This window comes from Typopeltis vanoorti, chromosome 7 (genome assembly GCF_054136105.1).
Source record: "Typopeltis vanoorti isolate ZY-2024b chromosome 7, IOZ_Tvanoo_1.0, whole genome shotgun sequence".
NCBI classification, from domain to species: domain Eukaryota; kingdom Metazoa; phylum Arthropoda; class Arachnida; order Uropygi; family Thelyphonidae; genus Typopeltis; species Typopeltis vanoorti.
Window position 1 is genome coordinate 36,964,707 of NC_143555.1, and position 26,745 is coordinate 36,991,451.

The 26,745-nt window shown below is 33.6% G+C and overlaps 1 protein-coding gene across 2 annotated transcripts in view; it reads right to left on the minus strand.

The window, feature by feature from the left end:
• Window positions 1-5,156: 5,156 nt before the first annotated feature.
• Window positions 5,157-26,745, minus strand: part of LOC150104591 (lysosome-associated membrane glycoprotein 5-like) — a 94,068-nt gene continuing 72,479 nt past the window's right edge. For both annotated transcript variants that reach the window (XM_090395798.1, XM_090395799.1), the window contains 2 exons: window positions 25,603-25,788; window positions 5,157-7,988 (listed from right to left, as the gene is read on the minus strand). In XM_090395798.1, coding sequence (XP_090251924.1) covers window positions 7,813-7,988; window positions 25,603-25,788 — 362 coding nt within the window. In that variant the 3' untranslated portion in view covers window positions 5,157-7,812. The remainder of the gene's footprint in view (window positions 7,989-25,602; window positions 25,789-26,745) is intronic.

The window sequence follows — 26,745 nt, forward strand, 5'->3', positions numbered from 1 at the left end:
GAAATTGAAAGCAGAGTGCGTGTCATAATTAAAGCAGTCTGCCTATACCAAATTCGTGCAGTTAGGTGGTGATGAACAGTAAGAAAATTTCTCTAATCTAAATTACTTTAGATAGGGTAAACGGCCCCGCCTACTCCCTATACGTTAGCTGATTTTTTTTTTTAATTCACTGATTTCACTATTCCACAGTTTTCTAGCCAACAGTAAAGTTTTATACAGTAAATACATCATACAAAATTTGTTAAGCATTTCTAAATTGTAACACACGAAGGTCTAGGTAGCCTGATGAATATATTCAACTGAAAAATGGATTGAATATACACAATACACTTTTCATTGATATTGCTAACCATAATTGATAAACCAAATACAAATTAAGCTTCGGAAAATTTGATACTTAGCATTTTTGATACTGTAATCCCATTAATCACTTTACAGTATATTGACAAAGAATTTCTAAAGTAACCGCATTACCAGAACTTTAATCTTCAGTTTGTTTCAATTGATTATGCTATTTTTCTTCTCTTTAGTAATTACCTCCTCTCAGTTAATTCAGTTTTGTCATACTGAGTGTTAACATGAATCCTGAAATTATGTGATTCTGAATTGCATATATTAACAAAAAATGTATTTTTTAAAACTTTGTCGTTTAAAAAAAATCTGGCTTACAAACAATTTTCTTAAGTGAATTCATATAATAATCATTCATTTCAGAAAAAAAAGAAATAAAAATAAAAATAAAACACCGAAAAGTCAAACATTAATGTAAAAGAAAATGCTAGAATTGTTAGTCGAACCGTTGTCTTATAGCTTTGAAAAATCTCTCGCTTAGATTTATTAAACATTGTTAATATTTATTAGTGAAATTTGGAGGGTTATTTTGAACAGGAGATTTTCGTCAGACATGCAAAATTTCTAAAGGGTGATATGAAATTCATACTTAACTATTTACTATGTGAATGATTCAAAACAAGCACATACGTAACTGAAATAGAATACTAAAACATGGAAATTTGTTTTGAAGAATAACAATACGTAAACGCTCCTTCGAGAAATTCACGCTTAAAATCCTATTTAGTATTAAAAAGGATTCATCTCGATGCAATGAAATTTTTTTGAGAATTCATTGTATCGAGATTAAATATTTACCAAAACATCCATTTATCGATATCAAGCAGCCTTTTAAAGACTCATAAAATAAAAGAAATCCTTTTATTAAGGAGGCAAAATAAAGAGAATTTGAAAAATTTGAATAACGAGAAGAGAAAACATGAAGAGACTTCTTAAAATGAACGATTTAATTAATTAAGCAAATACAGAAAATTGAAACTAAAATTAAGAGTTCTTAACCATAAAACAGGATATCAATTGTGTACATAAGATTATTATTATCTTAGAAATTAAACAAAATTATTTATTAAACGAATTATTAATCCTTTCTGTAGCGCTGGGCATAAGTCTGTAATACAAAAGTGGGCAGCACGCCGTATGCATCTGCTTTAATGAGATAATCTAATCATGCGGATTTTCTAAGGTTGATTTATCACTTGATATTTGCAACATTAAGGTCAGAATACTGCATATTGAATGGCAAGTGTGGAAAGTCTCGAACACTCCCACTACTTAGTAGGCCATTCTGTGGTACGTGAACCTGGAAACTTTTACTGCTTCCAGTGGGATTATGAGGTTTCTCTATCACTACCATACAAAAATTCCGTGATTGTGTTCAGAAGCCAGTACTTAGATTAATTTAAACGTCTCTTCATCTCTCTCTCTCTCTCTCTTCTTAATTCAACTACTGTCACATGCAGTGGCGCACTCAGGAGGGGATCACACATCTTGGAGGGGGCCGATCACTCAAGATTTAATATTGGGGGGGGGGGGAAGAGTTGAGAAGACTATTTGAGAATACACACTACACATTGAATACGGCATATGACTGATTATCTGCAGTGATCGCCAATACATGATACTCGTGATCTCCTCTAGTCCTGCTCGGGCAAACGAAGTAGCGCCCGGTCTGCCCGAAGAACACTACTTCGTTCGCCTTGCGTTCACAGCGGCCGTCATTCCGAGAGATATAAGGTATTCCCACCTTATATGACGCTAATTTACGAGTAGTATAGAAATAGAAGACACGACACAACGTAAATAAAAAAAATGAATTTTAATTAGGAAAAGATTTTTGGAAATTCTTCGAGTATATTTTTCCTTTTTCTTTTGGAGGGGGCCAGGGCCCCCTTGTTCCCCTCCTGGTCACACGGATAGTTAACTCTCTGCTGAGTGCCATGCTACACATAGAATCGTTACCATTTGACAGTACCAATAATTCGACTATTTTCGTTGAATGGCTCAATACAATTCTCATCCAATGGAAATCTAAATAGAAAAGAAGGTTCTTCTTTTCTGAGTGAGAGGTAAAAAATGTTTGGGAAGAGGTCAAATTATTTAAATACTAGCTCGATGCCTATTACTTTGTGTTTGATTTAATAGGTTATACGATTGTACAGTATTCTGACGTATTTTTACAAAGACAAGTTTGCTATTAGTTGCATCAAAGTATTAATCAATGTAGTGAGGAATAGTTCCTTTATTAATCGGATATGTTTAATAATACATAACGGAATAAACTGTTTAGAATTATTCCTGAAATGATTAAGTAATAATTACTAGTAATCTCCGTGAAATCATTTCTTTAGATTTCAGTACTAATCATTTGCTGGATTTCACATTTATAACCACTGATTGCACAACGAAACAGCTGAAGTAGACAGCACTTAAATATTAAAAACATACTACCCACGCTATTTCAAATACAGTATTATTGCATTTTATACCTAATTTAATGTGTTTAATAAAAGAGCAATATTAAACAGTATTTATTATAATTATTACAGATATTTCTGCAAATACTGTGAAAGTCTCATACTGAGTATAATTATAAAAATTAGGTTTGAATTTAAATATAAGACGTCTGTTAAATGTACACTATTTTTGTTTAATCTCAACGCTAGATGATCTTGAATGTTTAAAAGCATAATATATATACAGTATGTGATTAAAACAGTATAAATCTAGTTCAGAATACCTTTATCATTTCCTTTTAATTCTTCCTAGAAAACAAATACAACTTATGACGTTGGAATGCTTCAAGAGCAGGAGTGAAACTAAATTTGATTCACAATATAGTATGCTGACATGTTAGAAACACCGTCTCTAGCAGTAAAGATTTCGACTGTGATTGCGCCTTTATGATATTAGCTGCACCCCTCCCCCCGCTGCAATACTCTTGCTGAACACTTGTTCGTGTGTTTTAATTATTTTTTTAGTGCAAATTACACACCACTAGGAACAGTGACGTAGCGAAAAATTCGGTTCCCCTCATTCCCTTTTTTATATGTTGAGTTTTATGATAAGTAATTTAATAGTAACCTTTTATTTATATTTTGATATTTGTCAATATTTTATACTTAAAATCTTCCACGTTATGCAAAATTGCAAATAATATCAGATGATTATATTTGAAATGTATCTAAAGAAAAATATTTCTTTAAAAATCTTTAAACTGGTGTTAGGACCTTTAATTTTTTTTAAAAAAATTCGATAGTGACCTTTTATTTATATTTGGATATATGTCAATACTTCATTCTTAAGAACTTTCACATTATGTACAAATGCAATTAAGATAATTATATTTGAATTGTATCTAAAGAAAAATATTTCATCCTCCATTAATATTATTTCAAAATAGTTTCATTAGTTAATATTCTTAATTTTGAGCTTGGGAAGGGATGCTCATTTAGCAGTTTTTAGAGTTTAAATTAATATTAAAGTTCATAGTACAAATCGGTTCCAAATATCATGTTGAAAGCGAGGAATTTTTATAAACGTTTTTCAATTAATAGTTAGCTAACGGCTATGACTGAAATTTTTTATAACGCAAACCAGACAACGAACTAGAGAGCACAAACAACTTAAAGGTACTGATTGATATGAATGGCTATGACAGGCCAGTGACCATAAGATGTAAGATGTTAATAAGAGGAACTAAGATGAGATTAAAAAGGAAAATATAAACCGAAAGAAAAATTAATAAAACATTTAGCTAAAGTATAATATATATATATATATATATATAGATAGGTCATTGAATAATATTCTCTCTATGTGTCCAATTACTGTATATATTTGGTTTAATCCTTTATCCAAGTGTAAGCAAACAAAGTTTGCGTCTGAAGTATTTTCAGGACTGGGGCAACTCATGGCAAAGGTGGGATACGTTCTCATCACTTGCCTTAGTATCCCATAATGCAAAGCGCATCTCCTAGCGGACATGTATAATGCTAGGCATTAAGAAGGCTCACTACCCATTCTCTCTATGTGTGTGTCTGTGCACTTTTTAATACTTAAAACATTCTAAAATATTCACACAAAATGTCTTAGATTCATTGATTCATTGCCCTCCCTCTTAAGTGGATTTCGATTTTTATTACCTGACCAGAAAACTTAATCGTACTTTTCGATGTAATGGGTGTAATTTTTAAAAGAATACGTCGCAGTTGCAAATATGATAAAGTTGCAGTAGTGGACTCAAAGTTATGTTGTCAAACAATTTTGGATTCTGTTTCGCTATCAGCATATCTCTCATTTTATATTTTGTTCAAGATATCTCTTCTTAGCTTTATTTCTTTTACAATCTTTAGTAAGCTTCTCGACACCGTGAAGATATATATATATATATATATATATATATATATATATGTATATATATATATATATAACTGAACTGATTCATTGAATAATATTCTCTCTATGTGTGTCTGTGTACTTCATAATATGACATTCAAAATACTGTTATCACGTCTCTTGCATTAATGCATCTTGGAAATACAGGTTCATTATTTGTGTGTTAGCTGTTTGTCGAAGTGCTTTGCATACACGCATTCTTGATGACTAGCGTGTTATGCCTGTATGTGGAATATCTGTTAGGAGTGATTCAACAAGACATTAAAAATAGGCATTCCATACTCATTATTATTATTATTTTTTGATTGAACGAACCTCTAATTTATCAGTCGCGCGTACCCAACCTTTATCTGTTCAAAAAAAAAAAAAAAAAAAAACATCCGAATCCATCCCAATTATGAGAAAAGATTACTCGTCACCTAATCATAAAAATTTACTAAAATATTATTGTGACAAATATACTTTCATTTATGCATTTAAAATAAAGTTTCGTATATTTTATACGAAGTTATGTAGGTTATTCAATCGTATAGTTGTACTGGGAGCTATTGCAAAATGCATATTGGAAGACAACAATTGAGCAGAGTGTGTGCGCATCAAACATGAGTGAGGAGAAGGAGTACGTAATGATCACATATAGAATGATCATTATGTAGGCTAACTTTAAATTTTACAGCTGTGCAGCAAAAATTGTTTAAATTTGTCTTATATTTAAGAATAGTCATATCGAAATAGACTTTTACTTACCTACTAAAACATAACCATACCATAAATTCACTTTACTGGGTTAATGAACAGCTTGAGGTCTCATAAGAATGCTGAATGTGTGTGTGTGTGTGTGTGTGTGTTGTAGTTGGCAAATTGTACTCCTCGTCAATAGTATTAATTCCAGTTAGCCTAATAAAACTTTTTCTATTGTTGAATGCATGCACAATAATTAAAGAAAATGAAATAATTTCAATCTCATGCACAGGGAGATTTTAGAATACTAAGAGTCTGATCGTCTCTTACGAGTCTCTTGATAATGTGATAATGCCAATAAAGAAAGAAACAGCCTACATCCCATTAACTAGAAAGTTTTTTAAGATATACATTTATTTTCAGCATTTTATCTTAGCCCAGGGCCGTACTTATGCACAGGCACATGAGGTTCTAGCTGGGGGCTCCAAAATTAGGGCCAATTTAAGGACCCAAACAATGAGGAAGCCCAAACACTCTAGCGCCTCGAACTCCGCCAGCCTCGGGAAAAATGTAAGTACGGCCCTGTCTTAACCATACATTAAACGATCTAATACTTTATCTAACCTTGTCTGAACCTCGCTTTTAACCTTTTTGTAGGTCTTCATCTTACACTTGGCGATGCCATTCTTGGTTTCGAGAGCTAGGCTCTCTATTATATTATTCATCCCTTATTTCCACTGACGGTACCAATGTACTTTAGGTTTGCAAACTTTCGTGAGTCTCTGACCCTCGAAATGGTCAAAAATGTTATATATATATATATACACACGCTTCTGAGCTGCACTGTTTTTCAGAAGTAAAAGCACAAGAGTTTCATTCGGAACAATTTTTTTTTTCTTTTTACACCTGATGGTTCAGATATTCTAATTACAATATTTCAGTTCTCCCAGTTACATATTACCGTGAGCCGGGTTATTTGGTTTACTGTTTAGATTACGCCAAGCTGTTAAAGCTCTGAAACACTATCCTATCATATTTTAAACAACATGTGTTCTATGGCAGCTTTATGCGTTATATGAAGTGAGAATTTGCTATTGTGAAGGAATAACTTATCACATCCGAAAGAGGCGGGCTAAACCGCAGTCGGAAAGACTGGCTTGAAATAATTAAACCTGTGTGAAGTGAAAACTCTAGTTATGCTGTTAGCATTTCATTGCCAGCTTCAATATACAGTATTTAAATATAGTTTCAATACATTTAATAGTGTTTACTCTTATCTTCTTTGCATTACTGAAAATATATCCTTCTTTTCCATTGCTATTCCTATTTTCGTCTGATATGTAGACATGCCTAGTTTAATGTCTAAAAGATGTTAAAAATGTTATTGAGTATGAAGTTTTGAGGGCTTATTGATTTGTACGCTATCCAGGAACATGAATGTTTGTAATAAAATATCTAACAAACATAATTTAAATAATTTAAATTAAACATAATTTAAATTATTTACCTTGATTCAAAGCCACACATTCAAGAATTGGCAATTGTGGTGTTTATATTTTTAAAGAGCACTTTTTTAGTATCCTTCAAATAAATGACCTACAAGAGCAAGTTACTTACTACGTATCGTGAAATATTTTCTGTACAGAATTATCAGAAATTCAGGATCAGAATAATTTGAATTTAGATAATCAAATCGTTTCGAGGTCAATACATCACAAATTATACGAACTATTTATAAAATGTTCACGTTTGTTATATTATCTTCGATATTTTAAATAATTTTCTGATATGGAATAACAGTTACAAACAGGAACACAATATTTACAAATTATTTTTTCTTTCTGCATTATAATCACACTAGCTAACACAGAAAGTTCGCTATCACATACATTGACATATGATGCACACTTCTAACATCATTACAGACTTTCATATACAATTTGTATTCATCACAGGAAAATTGCATATTCATTTCTTTGCCAATAGTGCTTCATTTAGTAACGAACCATGTTGCAAAAAGAGAAATAGAAAACGTGCTATAAATCTGTATCTTATTGATCTCTTGATCGACAACATTAATATTCTAAACCGATAACATTACAGAGCAAAACATATTTGTAATAGATTCATAAATGATCGTAAAATTCTTTACAACATAATTATTTCTGTATTTTCTCGGTCAAAATTCTCCGGAATATTTAAGAAATTCTTTACAATATTTCGATATACCAAAATTTTGGTATATCGAAATAATATAGAAATATAATTAAATCAATTCAAAATCGCTGTATCACAAAGAATAATATTAAGACAGACTTTCGTAAGTTCCAGGGAAGTCGGTGTCTTACATCCTAAAATTTTGTACTAGATTGCCTTACGTATATCTTATTCCATAGTGTTGTATTCTACTCTTCTTACAGTTATTGATCGATGAATGGCGAATCCGGTTACGACAAGCAAAGTAAGAAGAGCCATAGTGCTACCTACTGCTATAGGAATGGTCTCATCCCGAATATAGGGTTCAACAATATTTCCAATCTGTACCTGACTGCAACTGTACGCTGTAAACAGAAATATTAAAAAATAATGAAATAATCATTAATGCAAACGAAGAAGTGAAAGCACAGAGTTGGATTAAGAAAAGCAAACGGTGTTCACATAGTTGGTGTTATTATAAATTATTATTATATAATATTTACAGTACAATAAAGTCATAAACAAACACACTAGAGGGCAGGTTATCTAGACTATTCGAACAGGTGTAGATAAATTGGTAATTGCTGAAAACCATGGTTAACATATCACAAAAACAGAGTTTGTTATCATGGATGGTTCGAAATAGGTAGCGGTAGAAATTACTGCAGTTTTCTGAATTCATGAGAACTCTAATTTCTTTGAAATACTATTTGGTGGAGCTTGATTTATAGGATTGGAGCAGCAGGAATGAATTAAGAATAAGCATTAATAAGAATTAGTTGGCAGTTAGAATAGCGAGATTAAATAAAAATGATATTAATTGATTTGTTACTCAGGTTTTAATAGAATTCGATATCTTGATGGAATTAAATGGTAAATGAATTTCATAGCCCGATGCGCGGCCGCGTTTATTTTATTTAGAATTTAGAGTTTTAACTCTAAATTCTAAATAATTGGTCCTCAATTAAGAGGCTGCATCCGGTCCGAGAAGAAGTAACAATCCTGTCACTTTGGGATAAAAACTTGGTAAAGTTTTTTTTTCTTTCAAGGAGGCAATTTTTATGTCTCTTTTAATGATGAATGGAAGGAAGATTATTCCATTCTGTTTTTAAAGGATGTGGCATTATTCACAACACGAAGTAGGGCATGTAACACAAAGATTTATTTATTTTTCTATTTTTTATTGAATCGTTTTATTTTCACAGGAGTAAAAGAAAAAGCATTAACAACCATAATCAAAATGAAGTATTTAGCATAATTTTCTTTTTTCTTATTTTGAACTGAATCAGGTTATGTATGCGTCTGTTCCGAAATGTTTTAGATAGAAATAAATGAGTCAATATTCCTACAAAATCATCATATTTTGGAATTATGACAAGTATTCTAATCAAATACATTAATTAAAAATTTCGAATGAAGAGTAAAATTAACGGGGAGATCGTTGGGAAAATTATTATTCTCAATCTACAGGAGCTCTACGTTGTCAACAGATGCCACCGATCTTCATTTTGTATATAAAAACATTATTTTAATTTGTTATATAGTTGTTACCCAAAGAATGCTTATATTTATCAATATTTGGAGCGCACCTAACGTTTAAATTATTCATTATGGCCTAGTTTCAAGAACAAAAATCGATAACATTAATTGATCACGCACACACCTTCCCATGGCACAGAAACGTCAAAGTTTGGTTTGTTCGCAGTCTAGTTGAAATCTCATATATAACAGAGGACAAATCGTGCAGAATCTTTTAATTCATTGTAGTAAAAATTATTTAATATATCTTAATATTGATATTAAGATATATTAATATCGACAACAGTAAATTTTCTTCAGTAAGTGTGCTTTTAGTTTTGTTGGTTAGAGAAGATAATTTAGGACTATATTCACTATGTGTACACTGTTGGACGAAGAGAATAGATGCATCCTACATCATCTCAGTAACTTTCTTTGAAGTACCATAATGCTAAAGTCAAAAATAAACAAATAATTAAATAAAAGCTTTTCCCGGTAGTATACTTGACCGTAAAAGAGATGTTGGTAAAAGGCTGCCTGCTCTGGACAAGCTCTAGTATGAAAACCGTTTTGTTTTTAAAACATCGTTATTAAACAAAGATAATGGCAAAAGAGAGTATCACTGTGAAACTGATAGTAAGGATTTAATAAACTAAATTTTTTAATTATTGCCACTTTAATAATCTAAAATTTAAAGTAGTCAGAATAATGGGGCTTGCGACTTGTAGGCACGGGCATGGGGTCTCAGAGCTAAGCATGCTCTATTTCAAAGCTTTTGGTCATACTTTTCTCTAACTCTTCCACTTCCTGCTTCTACCCTCATACTAACATTCTTCCTAATGAGGATTCTTTACTTAAAACTTTCTCTCTTTTCTTGCTTACTAACCTCAGGAGGAGGTCCTCCATTCTCCCTGAAGCTATTAGAGTACTCGAGGGCTAGGGGTGTTTCCTCCTCTTTCAACTAACCACTAATAATTATAGTAGTGGGCAGCAGAGCTACTTGTATTAACCTCCTGTAGCATACATGTTACAATACTGCGATGTGGAAGGCAAGGGGAAACCACCACATTACATTCCCAAGTAAAAGCAGCAATGAAAGTTAAAAATGAAATCAAATTTGCGATGGAGCCTTCACTGAAGGAGTCATGCCCGGCAGAAGTAACCGGGCTTCTCAGGTGGACAGCCAACGAAATCCTGGTACTTATTCAAAAATGAAGACAAGAAATAAGCTGAATATTGGAACATAGAATGCAAGACAATTGCTAGAACCAGGTAAAATAGAAAATGCGAAAAAAGAAATGGAAAGACTTGAAATAGACATTCTGGGCATTAGTGAAACGAGATGGGAGGGGCAGGGTGAATTTTGGAGTGGAGAATTTCGGATAATATTTTCAGGACAAAAGAAGGGCGAGTCAGGTGTTGCAATAATGCCTCATAAAAAAGTTGGAAAGTTAATCACTACAATAATTAACTATAGTGACAGAATCATGGCGATAAGCATTCAAAATGAACCAGTAAACCTCAATAATAATGCCAACATCACAACATAGCGATGAAGAAATAGAAGAAATTTATGAACAAATAGAAGAAATCTGGAGCAGCTTTAAAGACAGAGACAATACAATAATAATGGGAGATTGGAATGCTATAGTGGGAAAAGAGAGCAGCGATAATGTTTCAGGAAGATTTGGTCTTGGACGTAGGAATGAAAGAGGAAAGCAATTAATAGAATTTTGTACACAAAAACAGTTAGGTATAGCAAATACACTATTTCAAGCTCCAAAAAGAAGACGATACACCTGGAAAGCACCTGGGGATTCAAATAGATATCAAATAGATTATATATTGGTCAAGAAAAGATACAGAAACCAAATAAAAAATTGCAAAAGCTATCCAGGTGCCGACATTAGTAGCGACCATAACCTTGTCTTAATGAAAACAGAACTGAAACATAGGAAACAAATCCAAAGATACAAACCAACAAGATGGAACCTTGAAAAATTAAAGAGTAAAGAAGTAAAGAGAGCTACCAAGAGGCAACTGATCATAACATTCCAGAAAACATAAATAGTCAGAATAATATTGAAAACCAATGGAATATGAATAAAGAGTTAATTACAAATTCATCAAATAAATTATTGAAAAAATGCAGAAAAAGAAAAAAGAAAACATTGGATAACAGATGAAATACTTGGCCTTATGGATGAAAGAAGAAAATGTAAAAATGCTGTTAAAGAAGAAGATGTGGCCAAATAAAATATCTTAAAAATCAAATTACAAGAAAATGTAGACAAGCCAAAAAAGAATACCTGGAAGAACAGTGTAATAGCATAGATGAATTATTTAAAAAAGAAAACAAAGAGAAAGCCTATAAAGAAATAAACAAACTGATTTTCAAATTTAATAAGAACAGCAAAAAAAATGCCATCAAAGATGAAAATGGAAAATTACTAATAGAATCTGAGATATATTAATGGAATGGAAGAATTATCTTGAAAATCTCTATAATGGCGACGAACTTGATGTTGATATCAGCATAGAAAATCAAAATGAAGATAATCTAGGACCCCCAATAATGGGAGAAGAATTTGATAAAGCACTGTCCGAAATGAGTAATGGAAAAAGTCCAGGTGTAGACAATATTCCTATAGAACTGCTACAAAATCTAGGTGAGGAGACAAAAACTTTACTCTATCAATTAATAGCCGAAATCTATGATACAGGAGAAATACCAAAGGAGTTTGTGAAATCAACCATAATACCAATACCAGAAAAGAATAATGCAAACAAATGCAGCCAATTTAGAACAATAGCTTTAATCCCACATGTTAGCAAAATTCTGCTAAAAATTATTCAAAATAGAATTTATTCAAAAATAGATTGTCTATTGGATGAAGACCAATTTGGATTCAGAAAGAATAAAGGAACAAGAGAGGCAATACTCTGTTTAAGAACACTAATAGAGAGAAGATTAGACCTTAGTCAAAATACTTACATTTGCTTCCTTGATTTAGAGAAAGCGTTTGATAAAGTAAACCAGCAAATACTCCTAAATTGTCTAACTAATATCGGCATAGATTTGAGGGATAGGAAAATAATTTATCAAATTTACAAAAATCAAAATGGACGGATTAAAATCAATGATAAGGAGAAAATAATAAATATCAGTAGTGGAGTAAGACAAGGATGTATACTTTCACCACTTTAATTTAATTTATATATTGAAAAGGCCATTCAGGAAACTAAAGATAAAATAAATAGTGGCATAAAGATAAATGGTAAGCAAGTCATGTGTATAATATTTGCTGATGACATAGCCCTTGTAGCAGAAAACAGAAGAACGTTAAAAACAATGCTAGAATTACTAAATAATAACCTTGAAAAATATAAAATGAAAATCAACACAGATAAGACTAAAATCACTGTTACAGGCAAAATCCCTATCAATACAGAGCATATAGACATCAGCGGGGAACAAATAAAACAAGTGAAAAGCTTTAAATATTTAGGAAGCCTGATAACAGAAGATGGCAGAACAAGAGAAGACATAAGATCAAGAATAAACAACGCCAAATTCTCTAAGATGAAAAGCATTTTAACAGGAAACCTCAACCTACAATTGAAAAAAAAAACAAAATTAGCAAAGACATTGATATGGAGCATTGCACTGTATGGATGTGAAACCTGGATTCTAGGCAGAGAAGATGTAAGAAGATTGGAGGCTTTTGAAATGTGGTGCTGGCGTCGCATGAACAAAATAAAATGGACAGAAAAAAAAATCAAACCAACAAGTCCTGAGAGAGAGAGAGAGAGAGAGATAAACGAAACAAGAACTCTAATAAAGTCGATCAAAATTAGAAGGGATAGGTGGTTTGGACATACACTTCGACATGATGGACTTGTGAAAAGAATAACTGAAGGCAAAATAGAGGGGAAAAGAAGAAGAGGCAGACCAAGGAAAAGCTTTCTTGACCAAGTCAAAGACAGCATGTCAATGACAGAGCGGAATGGAGGAAATTGCTGCTGAACTACCAGTCCCAAGACTGATGCAACTGATGATGATGATAATAAAAATGTAGGAAGGCAGTAATAATAATGTAATAATAAAAATGTACAGATGTACATTTTTTTTATTATGACTACTGCGGATTCACACAAAAAAGTTCATATTAAGTTTATATTTTGTTTCATGGATAATTTTATACAATTTTAATGTATCTGATTCATTAGAGGCGTAACAGCCACATCAAACCCTCAAAATGCAGAATGGGGGAAAAGGGAAACACAGGATTTAGAGGAGCATTGAAATTACTAAGTAAAAGATCCGTTGAAAGTTATGATACTGTGATTAACCATACAATATCACTTTATTTTGCTATCATGGATAAAGTCCAAATGAATTCTATACAGAATGGTTCTAAGAAAGCAACCTGCTTTACAAAATTGATGTTTTGAAAGTTGTAATGATTTTCATGTGAATAAGTATTTCTTAAAAAGTTTTTAAAAATTTCTTAAAAAATCATTCTCAGCTTAATTTCAAAAGAATTGAGATGAGAGTAAATTAACATTTACCGCTTTTGATATTTTGCAATAAAAAACGCAGTTATATTAATGAGATAATGGAGGAGGATGAAACTCAATCTTTTCCTTTTCCCCCTTACTCCTAGAGTTAGGAGTAAGGGGGAAAAGATATCCAGATAGTTGTAAATTTAAACAAATAACAAAGTTAATTCATTTTATTGGTATTTATTATATATGATGGGAAACCAACTAGAATATTCCCAGGTAATATTTGACGTAATAATATTACGTGAAATATTCAGGTCATTTTTTCATCATATATAATAAATACCAATAAAGTCTGCTCCCCGCTCTTCAAAAAGAAAAGGAAAAAAAAAAAAAAAAGAGAGAGAGAGAGAGAGAGAGAGAGAGAGTCATACATTACTGTATTAGAACGCTTTTTATCTCATCTCCAATTTCGGAAAATTAAAACAAAATAAATAAACAAGTAATTCCAGGTCATGTTCCCACTTACAAATTTTCTTTCCATGTATACTCTTAAATATGTTTTATTACATTGATTCTATGGAAACGAGTGGTAGCCAGAAGCATTCTTTTCTGACCGTGAGTCTAGAAAGTAATAATGTATCTACCTTCTTAAAATGTAAGTTATTGCAAAACACCCGACCAAACTGTACAATACATGCAGTAATAGCACAGATCAGCGGGACAGAGCTGGCTGTACTACATTCCATATTGTACATTACCTGTGGCTACGGCTAAGAAATATTTTTTGGAGAATGGTCGCTTACAATGGACGTTAAAGAAAAATGCCGACAAAGACTTGGAATTGGAAAATATGGCCTTTTTCAATTGAAGGTATTCGAATTATTCGATCTCATAAGGAGATTGCAGGATTTTTTCTTCCTGAAACTGGAATTTTTCTTCTCCCCCATAGAAGAACATCGGCCGAGAGAACACACACACACACACACACGCACACACGCACGCACACACACGCACACACACACACACACACACACGCACGCACGCACGCACACACACACACACACACACACACACACACACACACAGAGATTTATAGAAAAATATTATCAGTGGCAGTGGACGGTAGATGGCGTTGTTTGTTGATGGTAATAGTGTTGTTGTGTAGTTGTAGGATTAAGTAAAAAAAGTTGGTTAGTTGTGTTTGGAGTAGTGTGTAGTGTGATCTCTCATAATGAGTCCTTGGATTCCTTGGAGGTGTCACGTAATAATGATAATAATAATGTACATTGCTGTTTTATAGCTAAGTTTAAGTTGTCGGTTACTTTCAGACCTTTTTCAACTTTTAAAAGATAAACCTTACTTGCCGACTTCGCATCAAATATTAATGAATTTTCATTAATCTTCCTTTTAATTTATCATTGGACATTTATGTAAAAAGCTTTGAAGGGAATAAATCTCCAGTGATATCTATAACTAAAACTTTGATGTATATGCTTTTATTTTATTACGTTTATCAGAGTAATGAATTTATTAGAAAATCTCTTTGTTAGCCCCGAGTGGCTATGCGCTTCGCAACCATATACCTGGGAAAGGAATGTCCTGGGTTGGATTATTGTCGCTGACGTGAGGAGCTTATGATCTTTCTCGGACATAGCCAAGTCAGCCGGTCTTGGGCGTGGACTACAGAGTTTTTCTCCTCGGTTTATCTGGGGGTTTTTCCACCCGCAAGCAGACAAACCGGCCTTGAGAACATAGCGCTTCTACAGACATAGGATACGCCGGGAGCATAGAGCTAACCACCTTATTCTCGTATAACGGTTGTGGTCATAAGGAATACAAACCCTCGACACCGTAAAGGGAAAAGAGGAAAATATTAAGAAAGAACGAAAGAAAGAAAGAAAAGAAAATCTCATTACTAGTAAAGCTGAGCAGAATATTTTTAAGCAGGGAAACAAGTGTTATTTAAGATTACATTGAGTCATTGCATTTAAGATAAATAAATAAATAATATGTTTGTGAACTTGTATGTATTCATTTATTTATTTTTTTTTTTTTTGAGCTGGGAAATGCAGCTTCCAAAAAGGGATAAAAGCTCTGCCACCTTCATTTGAAACTGACTCTAATTCACTTCCCATTGAAAAGCCCATTAAAAGGTTCCTCTTATCCTAAATGCGATTGAATCTAAATGTTTCCAAATGAAATAACATACGAGTATATTTCTTTAAATGCTCCTCGAGATTTTAAAAAACAAGTTGGAGAAACAAGCTCGCAAGCCTAATTGGTATAGTAGTTTTGAACTGGGTTTATTGAAGAGGCTATTATTAAGGTTCACCTCAGGTACCAGGCTTACCAGCTTTTCTTGAAATTCTAATGCAGAGTTGCTATTTAGACCCTTCGCTTTAAATCTCTTAAATGAAAGGAAAAAAAATATTAACACTAACATTCTTATTTCACATTATCTGTAGATGAACGTCCTAGAAAAAGTGGGAAAAGCAGGTTTTTATTTATTTTATCATGTAATCGTTTCTGATACTTTATCGAGATAATTATTTAATAATTATCTCGATTCCCTAGTGATTAATTAAGACAGTGATGGGTGGATTGAATACCGAATTCCTGACTGATATTAACGAATCCTAACGACACTTGGTACGAGAAAGATAGTTGTTAAGCTACTTCAGAGAAGCACTGCCGCACCATGACCTTTAAAAATGTATGCTCATCTGTAAAACGTGGACAATTCTCAGTTTTCTGTGTGCGAGCAATGGAATTGTTCACGCAGTTTTCTCATTCACAGCGTCATTCTCGCTGATGACGCACGTAGTGAAGTTTTCGAAGAGAGATACAATTCAGCAAGGTACAAGAAATATTTGCGGTATCCGTTTTGAGATGGCTTTCCCCTTTCTTTGAACCAATTTCTTATAACGAGTTGGCTATTTTCCACATTTGCTAGTGTTAGCAAGTTTGCAGGTTCAGAAACATTTGTTCAAGGAATAATTTTCAAAAATAAAACTATTCACATTATGATATACTGTATTTGGTAACATAATTGTACTGTGATTGCTCTATGCGGCTGGGTTAGCAGGCATAATTCTGAATACACTATATGACAAAAATCATGGTGAGGGGATAAAAATTTATCATTAGTGATATTAAAAGCTTATAGGAAGATTAGTTGTGAAGACGTGAACTGTTAGAAGAGCTAAGAACCAGGGGTGTAGTCCTAAAAGAAATAGTGCCAGGCTCTACCTCGGAAACAAAAATCGAGAGCACGAAGTGCGGCATTATTATTATTATTATTATTATTATTATTATTATTATTATTATTATTATTATTATTATTATCATTGCGACGGCCATATGGCCGAGTCGTGGGCGTGGTTCTGAGAGGAGAAGAAGGCTTGTGGTACGCCCTACGAGATGAGAGAGATCGTGTGGTTAAGGCCCCGCCCAACTGGGTGGGATAATCTGGCAGACTAACAGAGAATAACAAAAAATAACAGTGGGCAAATGATTACCCTAAACACATGGTTAACCCCAGAACCCAGACATAAACAAACCCTGTACATAAACAAAAACTTTTTTTTTTATTATTATTATGCAAAATTACACCATGCTATTATGTAATTCTTTCATCGTTTTCATTGGAATAATTTTAATCATCCAGCAACCTGCATTGATGATCATTTAGGTGTTACTTCAATTAAAATTAAAATTATAAATAATACACTATTAACATTTAGGCCTACCTTGTCAAAATAATTTCCAAACTTCCTTGATCTCGTCTTTCTTCTCTGCTACATGATCTCGTCTTTCTTCTCTGAAGATCGCGATTGTCGATCTTCAGCTGAGCAGTGTTACACTAGCCATGACTTGACGTAAGGAAGCGCATTCTATGTGGAAAGTGTGGTCCATTTAGTTGATGAACATCACAGCAGAAACGTTTTTCATTAAGAGTTTTGTGCGTAACATTGTAATTATAGCATTCATATCACTAAATCCTCGTTCACACTCAGCCGTGCTGCATGGTTAGTTGTAACTGCATTTGACAAAGGGGCTAAAGCAACGGGCATCTTCTTCCCTTCTTCGTCGAAATACTCTCGAAATCCATTTAAAATGAATCGCACATTTTCAAGGGGGAATCTTGTGCACATTCTTTTAACATTTTCTTCGACATATCGTAAGTTTTCTTTTTCATCTTCAGGCCATGTGTCAGGATTTAAAATTTCAAAGTCAGCCAATATTGGTTATAACTTTCAGTTTCATGGTTGCCATCTTTACTTTTTTGATGTTATGCAACAGTGGTAAAGCAACGGCTTTCAAGATTATTAATAATGCTTGTAAGGAACTGAAGTATATCAATACTTATTATTCTTTTATTAATCGTCATAGAGATCCCAAGATAATACATGTTCTCTGATGCATTCTCGGCTTCTTTTTCGTTTTCTCCTGGTTTTTCCTTCAGTGATCCTATATACCGAATTGTTCTTTTGATCAATTTATCTGCACGATTTACGGTGCAAGTTCTCTCTTCAAGCTGCAGAGACAAGTTTTTCAGTTCTTCCAAGACATCATGCATTAATGCTAAGTCTTTCAGGAACTCGATAGACTCCATGCGTTTATAAAGCTCAGTGATCTTTTTTTTCTTTCATTGGCTGTTCGTTTAGAATCAGAAGCTGCTTCTTTGAAATAAGCAATTAATGCTATATATGCATTCCATATGCAGACATATATCTGAAACTACTAGCAACCCAACGACAATCTAGGACTCTTCCCATTTTAGTTAAGTGGACACTCAAGCTTGAGGCTACTGTTTGCAATTCTGTCATAATTTTTGGTGATTGACTAAATAAGGCGTAAATAGTGTCAATGAAACGTCTGAAATGATTAATGGCATTTATGTCAGGTCAAGAACAGCCAACTCCAAACGATGATTAAGACAGTGCCAAATAATAATATTGGGTTGTTGCAGTTTATTCTGAAGCAATTTCCCAACAACACCAGAGGATCTACCAACTAGGACACTTGCACCGTCGCATACAAAGCAAATCGGGTTTCTCTTCAGGTAATACTTCAGGAGGAATCTTTATTTGGACGATTTCAATCGAAGGTGAGTTAGCCGATCTCATACGGAGGTAGCAGGGTTTTTTTAACCGGAAATTCGGGTTTTTCATCCCGCATACAGAGACAAATCGGCCCTTCAGAACACATGCAATTTACAGACAAAAAATACTAGTTGTAGTGGTGGTGGAGGGGGCGGTAGATGGCGTTGATGGAGATGATTCGTAGTAGAGGTTCGGTGTAGTGGTTGAAACAGTTGCAAGTTTCTCCCGCGATGAGTCTTCGGACTCCTTGGAGGTATCAGGAATAATTTTTTTAATTTTTTAATTTTATCTTTTTTTATTGATTGCTAAATTATTTATACATACAATAAACATCTTATGTGACATTGCACGTTATAATTTTACAGAGTTCAGCACTAAGTGCTGCAATTCCTACATTGGGTTTCAATTAAAATTTTTAATAATACTTTTTTGCTTTTATATTGAGTATTTACAAAACATGTTCTTCCAATATTAACAATGAAGATTAAACAGAATTTTTTGTATAATTTTTATTTATTTATTTATTTTTTATTTTATTATTATTATTTTTTTTAAAGTTTGGCAAGCGGGTTTTTCCTCCCGGAAACTCGGGTTTTTCGTCCCGTAAATTCAAGAAAATCGACGGTAGTACCCACATTATTTCAGACAGTGACATATCTTGTTAGGGTTAGGTACCAAGAGATGGCAGCACTTGTTTGCCAGCCTCTTCATCGGCGGCTGCTATAATTAGTTATAGACATGGGCCCACTATCTCTGATTGGCTACTGGTGGAGATTGAACTGCCCACTCAGTCTCCAAAAGCTAGATAGGGTATAAAGGCCTCGCCTACTCCCTATTAGGGAATAAAAGGCGTTAGTTTTTTTTTTTAAAGTTTGAGAAAGAGTGATTACACATACAAATTTCTGCATTTGCTTATAAGGATTACTTGTAGATGAGTGAGGCAAGTTAATCCCACCTACTTCGAAGCTTAGGTTAGTTAGCTTTGATGAAGAGGTGGGATTTAGCCTTCACTATTTGTGTTGTTGCTACTGTTTATGTATGGGATGTAGGCATTGGATGCTAGTGATTTGTGATGTGTATATTAGTGTTAATGGTTTCTTAACTTTGTTGGTATATTTTCCAGAGTTCGTTTTTTAATGTTCTGTAGTTATCTACGTGTTTTAACTTGCTTGGTAGGTTGTTGAGTTGCATGGGTATCTGATGTGATCTCACAAAAGAACCGTATGAGTTGTTGAAGGGTGTGGGGATATAGAGAGTTGTTGTTGTAGGTCGTGTTATGCGATATGTGTCTCTGTTGTTTCGATAGGTGATGTTGAAGTAATTCCTTGTTAATGTCATGTAGTGTTTCAGTTTTTTAATGCTCAGAAGTCTGTGTATCGCCATGTGCTTGTCGGATATTGGTTGTTGTGTGTAAGGTGTCCAGATCGCTGTTGACACGATTTTCCTGTGTAATGTTTCTAATTTTGTTAGGTGGCTGTTTGATGTATTTGCATAGACTGTTATTCCGTATCTGAGTAGGGATTCGCAGATACCGTGATATAGGAGTTTTTTTTTTTTTTATGTTGGGTGGAATAATGTCTTTAACTTGGAATAGTTTTGCTGCGATGATCCGGAGTTTGGTGTGTAGGTATTCTATATGTTTTGTCCATTTAAGGTGGGAATCTATATAGAGACCGAGGTATTTTGCGTGTGTTACAGGTTTGATTTCGGAACATTGGCAGGTATTTTTGTTGTTAATGCAGCGGTATGTGTGACAGTGTATCGATAGTGATGCAGGGAGTATGATTCTTGGGTTGTGTATTATCAACATCTGTGGTTTGGTGCCGTTGATTAGAATTGCGTTTTGGTGGAAGTATGTTGTGATTTCGTTTAGGTCTTGTTGTGCTTTGCAGAGAGCTGTGTTAATGTCTGTGTGGATTGCTAGTAGTGTAGTGTCATCTGCGTATTGAAATATTTAACTTCTTATGGATATGTTATGAACATCGTTAATGTATATGTTGAATAGAGTGGGTGATAATATGGCATCTTGAGGTATACCGTGTTTTACTTGTATACTCCGACTGTGAGATGTACCTATTTTTGTTACCTGTGTTCTGTTTGAGAGGTAGTTCTTGAATCATGTATGCAGTGTTCCTCATACCTATTGAGTATAGTTTGGTGAGTAGTATGTCATGTTCAAGTGTGTCAAATGCTTTAGTTAGGTCCAGCAGTATAAGGACGGCGTATTTGTTTTTGTCGAGAGCTTTGTTTATTGTGTCGGCGATGTCTTCTAATAAAGTGATGGTGCTTTTTGTTTTCTGAAAGCCATATTGGTTTTGTGAGATGATGTTGAACTTCTGCAAATAGTTCTGTAGTCTGGTGTGCGTTATTTTTTCTAGAATTTTTGAGATGACTGGTAGTGTAGCTATTGGTCTGTAGTTCTGAGTATCGTTTCTTTTGCCGTGTTTGTATATTGGCATAATTACTGCAGTTTTTAGTTGTTGTGGAATAATGCCTGTGTCGAATATTATGTTCACGAGTTTCAAAGGTATTGGATTTATTTGTTCAAAGTGTGTTATAAGGTCTGTGAGTCTTATTTGGTCTATTCCTGGAGCGGTCTTTGGTTTTAGTTATAGGATTGCTTCTTTCAGTTCCTGTTTTGTTATGGGTGGAAAATACATCGTTTGTTACTTAAATATAAAGAGCTAATAAGCTTCATTTCGGCGATATAAACATTATTTAAATTAAGGGGATATTAAATCCTACATTGTTTTAAAACCGAATAAGAAACTCAAAGATTGGAATCAAAGAGTTTCATGCCGAATATAGTAAACTATAAAGTATCGGCGATCACTAGCGTGAGATAATGCAAGTGAGCCTAGTACGTAGTACAATACCGGACAACTCGCAGCAAAGGCGGTAAAGTTCTGATCGCTATTCTTAGGTATTTTCCATAATGTAAAAACACATTTCCTAGGAAATGTATGCTGTTATTACATTATGGAGGGAGGTCACAACCCAAACCGGTTTCAGCCTTTTTTGAGGCTTCATCAGTGAGTAGCTAGACCAAATTAATACCAAAGGGTATAGCGAAAAGAACTTATATACTCTGCTATATGAGTTTCCAAACAGGTGCAACCATTAAGTTACTTAAATATAAAGAGCTAATAAGCTTCATTTCGGCGATATAAACATTATTTAAATTAAGGGGATATTAAATCCCACATTGTTTTAAAACCGAATAAGAAACTCAAAGATTGGAATCAGAGTTTCATGCCGAATATAGTAAACGCCGAAATGAAGCTTATTAGCTCTTTATATTTAAGTAACTTAATGGTTGCACCTGTTCGGAAACTCATATAGCAGAGTATATAAGTTCTTTTCGCTATACCCTTTGGTATTAATTTGGTCTAGCTACTCACTGATGAAGCCTCAAAAAAGGCTGAAACCGGTTTGGGTTGTGACTTCCCTCCATAATGTAATAACAGCATACATTTCCTAGGAAATGTGTTTTTACATTATGGAAAATACCTAAGAATAGCGATTTGAACTTCCCCCACCTTTGCAACGAGTCGTCCGGTATTGTACTACGTACTAGGGTCACTTGCATTAGCTCACCCTAGTGATCGCCGATACTTTATAGTTTACTATATTCGGCATGAAACTCTCTGATTCCAATCTTTGAGTTTCTTATTCGGTTTTAAAACAATGTGGATTTAATATCCCCTTAATTTAAATAAACATCGTTTGTTGTTGACTTTGTGTCGGTAATTTTTTGTTGATCGTTGGTAGTTTGCCTTTTTTGAGTTGTGTGATGTTGTTTGTGAAAGCAGGGTTGAATGAGTCTGCTAGTTCCTCTTGGTTTGTGTCCTGACCGAAGCTTTTTGCAATAAAATCTTGTGCTGAATTTTTCTTTTTTCGGGTTACTAATTCGTTGAGTGTAGCCCATGTTTGCTTAATGTTGTCGTTATATTCCATTAATTTTTGGAAGTAGTAGCGTCTTTTTGCCCCACGAATTTTTGTTGTTAGTTTATTTCTTGTGTTTTTGTATAAGGTTTGTAAATGTGTGTTACTGGGTGACTTTTTAAGTTTTTTCCATAGATTTTCTTTTACAGTTATAGTATTTAGAATGTCGTCATTTATCAATGGATTGTTGTCTGTTTGTCGCCTCGTTTGTGTAGGTTTTGTTGCTTTTTTGTATATTTCTGTGAACTTTAGTTGAAAATTCTCGTATAATGTTACAGGATCGTTTATTTTAAGTTAATAATCATAATAATAAACTCGTGAAACCGTATGAGCAAAGGCATTTAAGAAGTTCGTTAGTGATTGTTTCAGCATTTTGATTTGCAAGAGTAATTAAGTCAAGAAATATAATTTCATCTTTGCCATGTATGAAAGTTTTAATGTAGACTATTAAAGAAGATTGCTTGTCTAATGTTGTTGATTCATCTATTAAAATGGAAATTTTATTATCAGTACCTGTAAGTTCTGATATCAGTCTCTTTTTAAATTCTGATGCAATGTGTTTGATTATTTCGGCTGCACTGTAACGTGAATGAACAGTTATCCCAACATCAAGTCCGTTTTTCTTTTGCAATTGAATTAAATCTTCATGGTCGATCATTCTTAGCCAAGTGATAAGCAGTGTTAAAATTTTTTTCTGTTGCACTGATATGATGCTCTTTTTGTTGTAATGTTAAACTTTCTAACTGAGATTTTTTAGACGCGGCTAAAATTGACTCCCATTTTTTGTGTTATAGATGCCTGGTGGGCATAAATTTTAGTTCTTAAGGATTGCAGTTGCTGAGTTTTTTCTGTACCGTTAAATGTAATTGTGCAATTCACCCATTCGTTACTGAGAGATAACCCCTGACCTCTGAGTTTTGTGAAGTCCTGAGTACCCTACTGATGAACCATCACTACAACCTAAATATCCATTTTTTTGCTATGAGCCACTTATGTTTGTCCTTGCGTTCAATCCACTGTTGCGCTGACCATACTGCCGGGTATTATACATTTATAGAATTAGTGTCAATTGTCAAGAACATTATCTGCATGTTCTTGATGTCTTGTGATAACTGAAGATACACTCGCAACATTGCACAAATTATCTTGCATTTCCGGTTTTTCTGAGAGCATCGAAGAAGGAACACGATCGCACTCATTGTTCTTAATTTTCGGCAGAAATTTTGTATTGTATTCCGAACTCGTACTAGAATTTTCATTCTTTTTAAGTTTTGAGAAGTAATTGGTTAATTCGTTTTCATTGGTTCTCTTCATATTATTGATGCACTATTACACTTTTCTTCTTAAAATACTTTCCCCAACACCATATAGCAAACTATGGCGAGGACACACTTTCACAGAGCACACTACACGTTTTAACTTGTTAGGTCCATTGAACCCGTTAGTGTAGGGATGACAAACAACCAACTGCAATGTAGTATTGGATAGGGGTGCAATATTGTCAGTTTTCTTTGGTTTTGAAACTTCAAAACGGAGCATAGACGCAGGTCATTGCCTTGTTTTCTGAAACGAAGATGACAAGAGCGGCAAGCTGCTATTTTTTGACCGAAAGCTGGAAATGCATTATAAGTCTCATTATTATAATTCTTATAATTTATTATAATGAATTTAAAAATTTTGATAGTTTTTAAAAAGTACCAGGGTGTGGCCCTGGCCCGACTACCCCTGATAAGAACGTGATACGCGGTAGTACATTTTACTCATGTGGTTTTTACCTTTTGTGTTATTATTATTATTTATGCGACTTTCACCTACAAACGGCTATTAACATACCGTACATTACTGTCGTGGGTGGGCGAAGAGTTACTTAATCCGGAATTCTATAGAGAATAGAAATGGAACTTTTTCGAGTCACTTTGAATCTCCAATAACCAGTGTGGTAGTTTCACATTGGGTGATAAAATTCATTTCATACTAAATCCATTTGTTCACCAAGGCGAGAATGAATATGTCTTCACGTCGCTAATAATGTAGTCAATGAGGATCACATAAGATGATCAAATGAAGAACATCTGAGTGTTCATTCCATCTTAGCTTATTTCTCACGATTTTATTGGAAGTAATCAATACGGTTTGCCACGTACCAAAGGAAAGGCTATCACTGCCATATTGAAAGCTGCCACTTTCAAACTTCCAAAAAATATGCATAGTTTTCCAATCGTCCTGTAATTAATTACTACAATTGTTTAGCTAATAAGACATATATCAATTTCCTTAAATTTCACTAATTTTCTGAACATATTACTCAATGACGGTATTCCTTTCAAGAATCTCTGTAGCCTGGTAGGTTTCAAAGATGGTCTTGGGTTGGAAAGACGTGGATTTGAATCTCTAAAACGCGAAGAACGTTCTTTATCAAGGTTTTTTTCAACTGAAGGTGAGTTGACCGGTCTCATAAGGTGATGGAAGGGTTTTCAACTCGCACACCGGCCAAAAGAGCATACGCAGTTTACAGACACTGAACACTGGTCTCATAGTCTTTGTTGCGTTGGCCGTAAATCAGAAAACAGCCAGCCTTCCTTTTCAGCCTTTGTAGAATGAGAATTAAATGTGTAAAACTGCTGTTTCGGCTGTGTAAGAATACATGAACTCTTGTTTAACTTAGAGACTGATAGAAATCCTGTGTAACTAGTTGCATGTTGAATTATGTTCTTTAATAATACAGCTTTATTATAAATAAATGCCACAACACACAGTGATCATCCTTTTTTAATGGAAAAAGGGAAGTTGCAATTTATCACACATGAATATAACTTCTAAGTAATTTGAATGCTTTAAATTAAACAGAAATGTCTGTCCTATAAATAGATTAGAATAATGAAATCGGAAAAGATTTATTTACCTGAAGAAAAATTCCCTTTCTCTACATTAAATGGCTGTAAGCTCACATCACGGAGTTTTGCAGTAGCCACCATTTTGTTTTTTAAATCATAGAGATGAATAATCTCTGGGTTCTGGCAGAAGTATGATTTGTTCATTGGTGTCTCAAACATTGTTGGTGTCTCTTCACTCTTAGCACTTTTTCCAGCTGAAAAAAAAAAGACGATACTTAAGCTGATCAGTTAATATATTTATATGAACCAAATACTGTATTTTCACGACGAAATTTTAGTTTTAAAAATTCTAGATAGGACTTCAACAAATTTATTTTTTTAAAGATCAGATCAAATTATTGGTTTGTAAATTTGTATAAACAGATAATAGTTTTCTTCTTCTTTTTACCAAATTCAATCTTTTATAGAAATTCAATAGTACTGTAGTTGAGGATTAAACCGTACATAAAATAGCTCAAGTTTCGGAGTTATCTCCTTATTGCAGAATTGAGGTTCAAGACGGAGATGTTGCTTGTTGTCAAGTACGCAGCTTTCAGAACATTTATAAGGTATGGAGAAGGTTTTGATTCTAAATTCTCATTTAACTGCAGTGACAAAGAGAATCCTAAAGGGTAGTACAAATATGCATTTCCAGTCCGGTTTGGTACCATATATTTATATTTGATGTGAACATATGTAAGTATATGCTACTGGATAAAGAAATGATGTCTTTCGTTTTGAAAGAGCAGCGATTGCGATATCAATGAAGGCAGGTATGAAATTATTATTAAATTTGTAATTTTTTTATTTTATTTTATTAATATTATTAACTGCAAATTTTCCCTAAAATAATACCTACTTCAATGTATAATATGTATGTTACAATTCAGAAAAACACGTTCTTTCTTTTGTTAATTAACTGCAAATTCGCTGTATTATTTTTCTGCGATTTCTTGAGAGTAGGGGTAATCATTTTCTTCTGGGTGCTCCCAGAAGATGAACAATGAAGCAATTAGTATATGTGATTTATTTGGTAAGATGCAATTTTAGATGTATACAAGATGAGTTGACTGACTTTGGAAAGAGTTAATGAATATGAGAATTGGGCATTTTGGTTGTAAGGTAGTTTTGGAATCGTATTAGTATGACAAGTATTAAAACCTAGAATATTA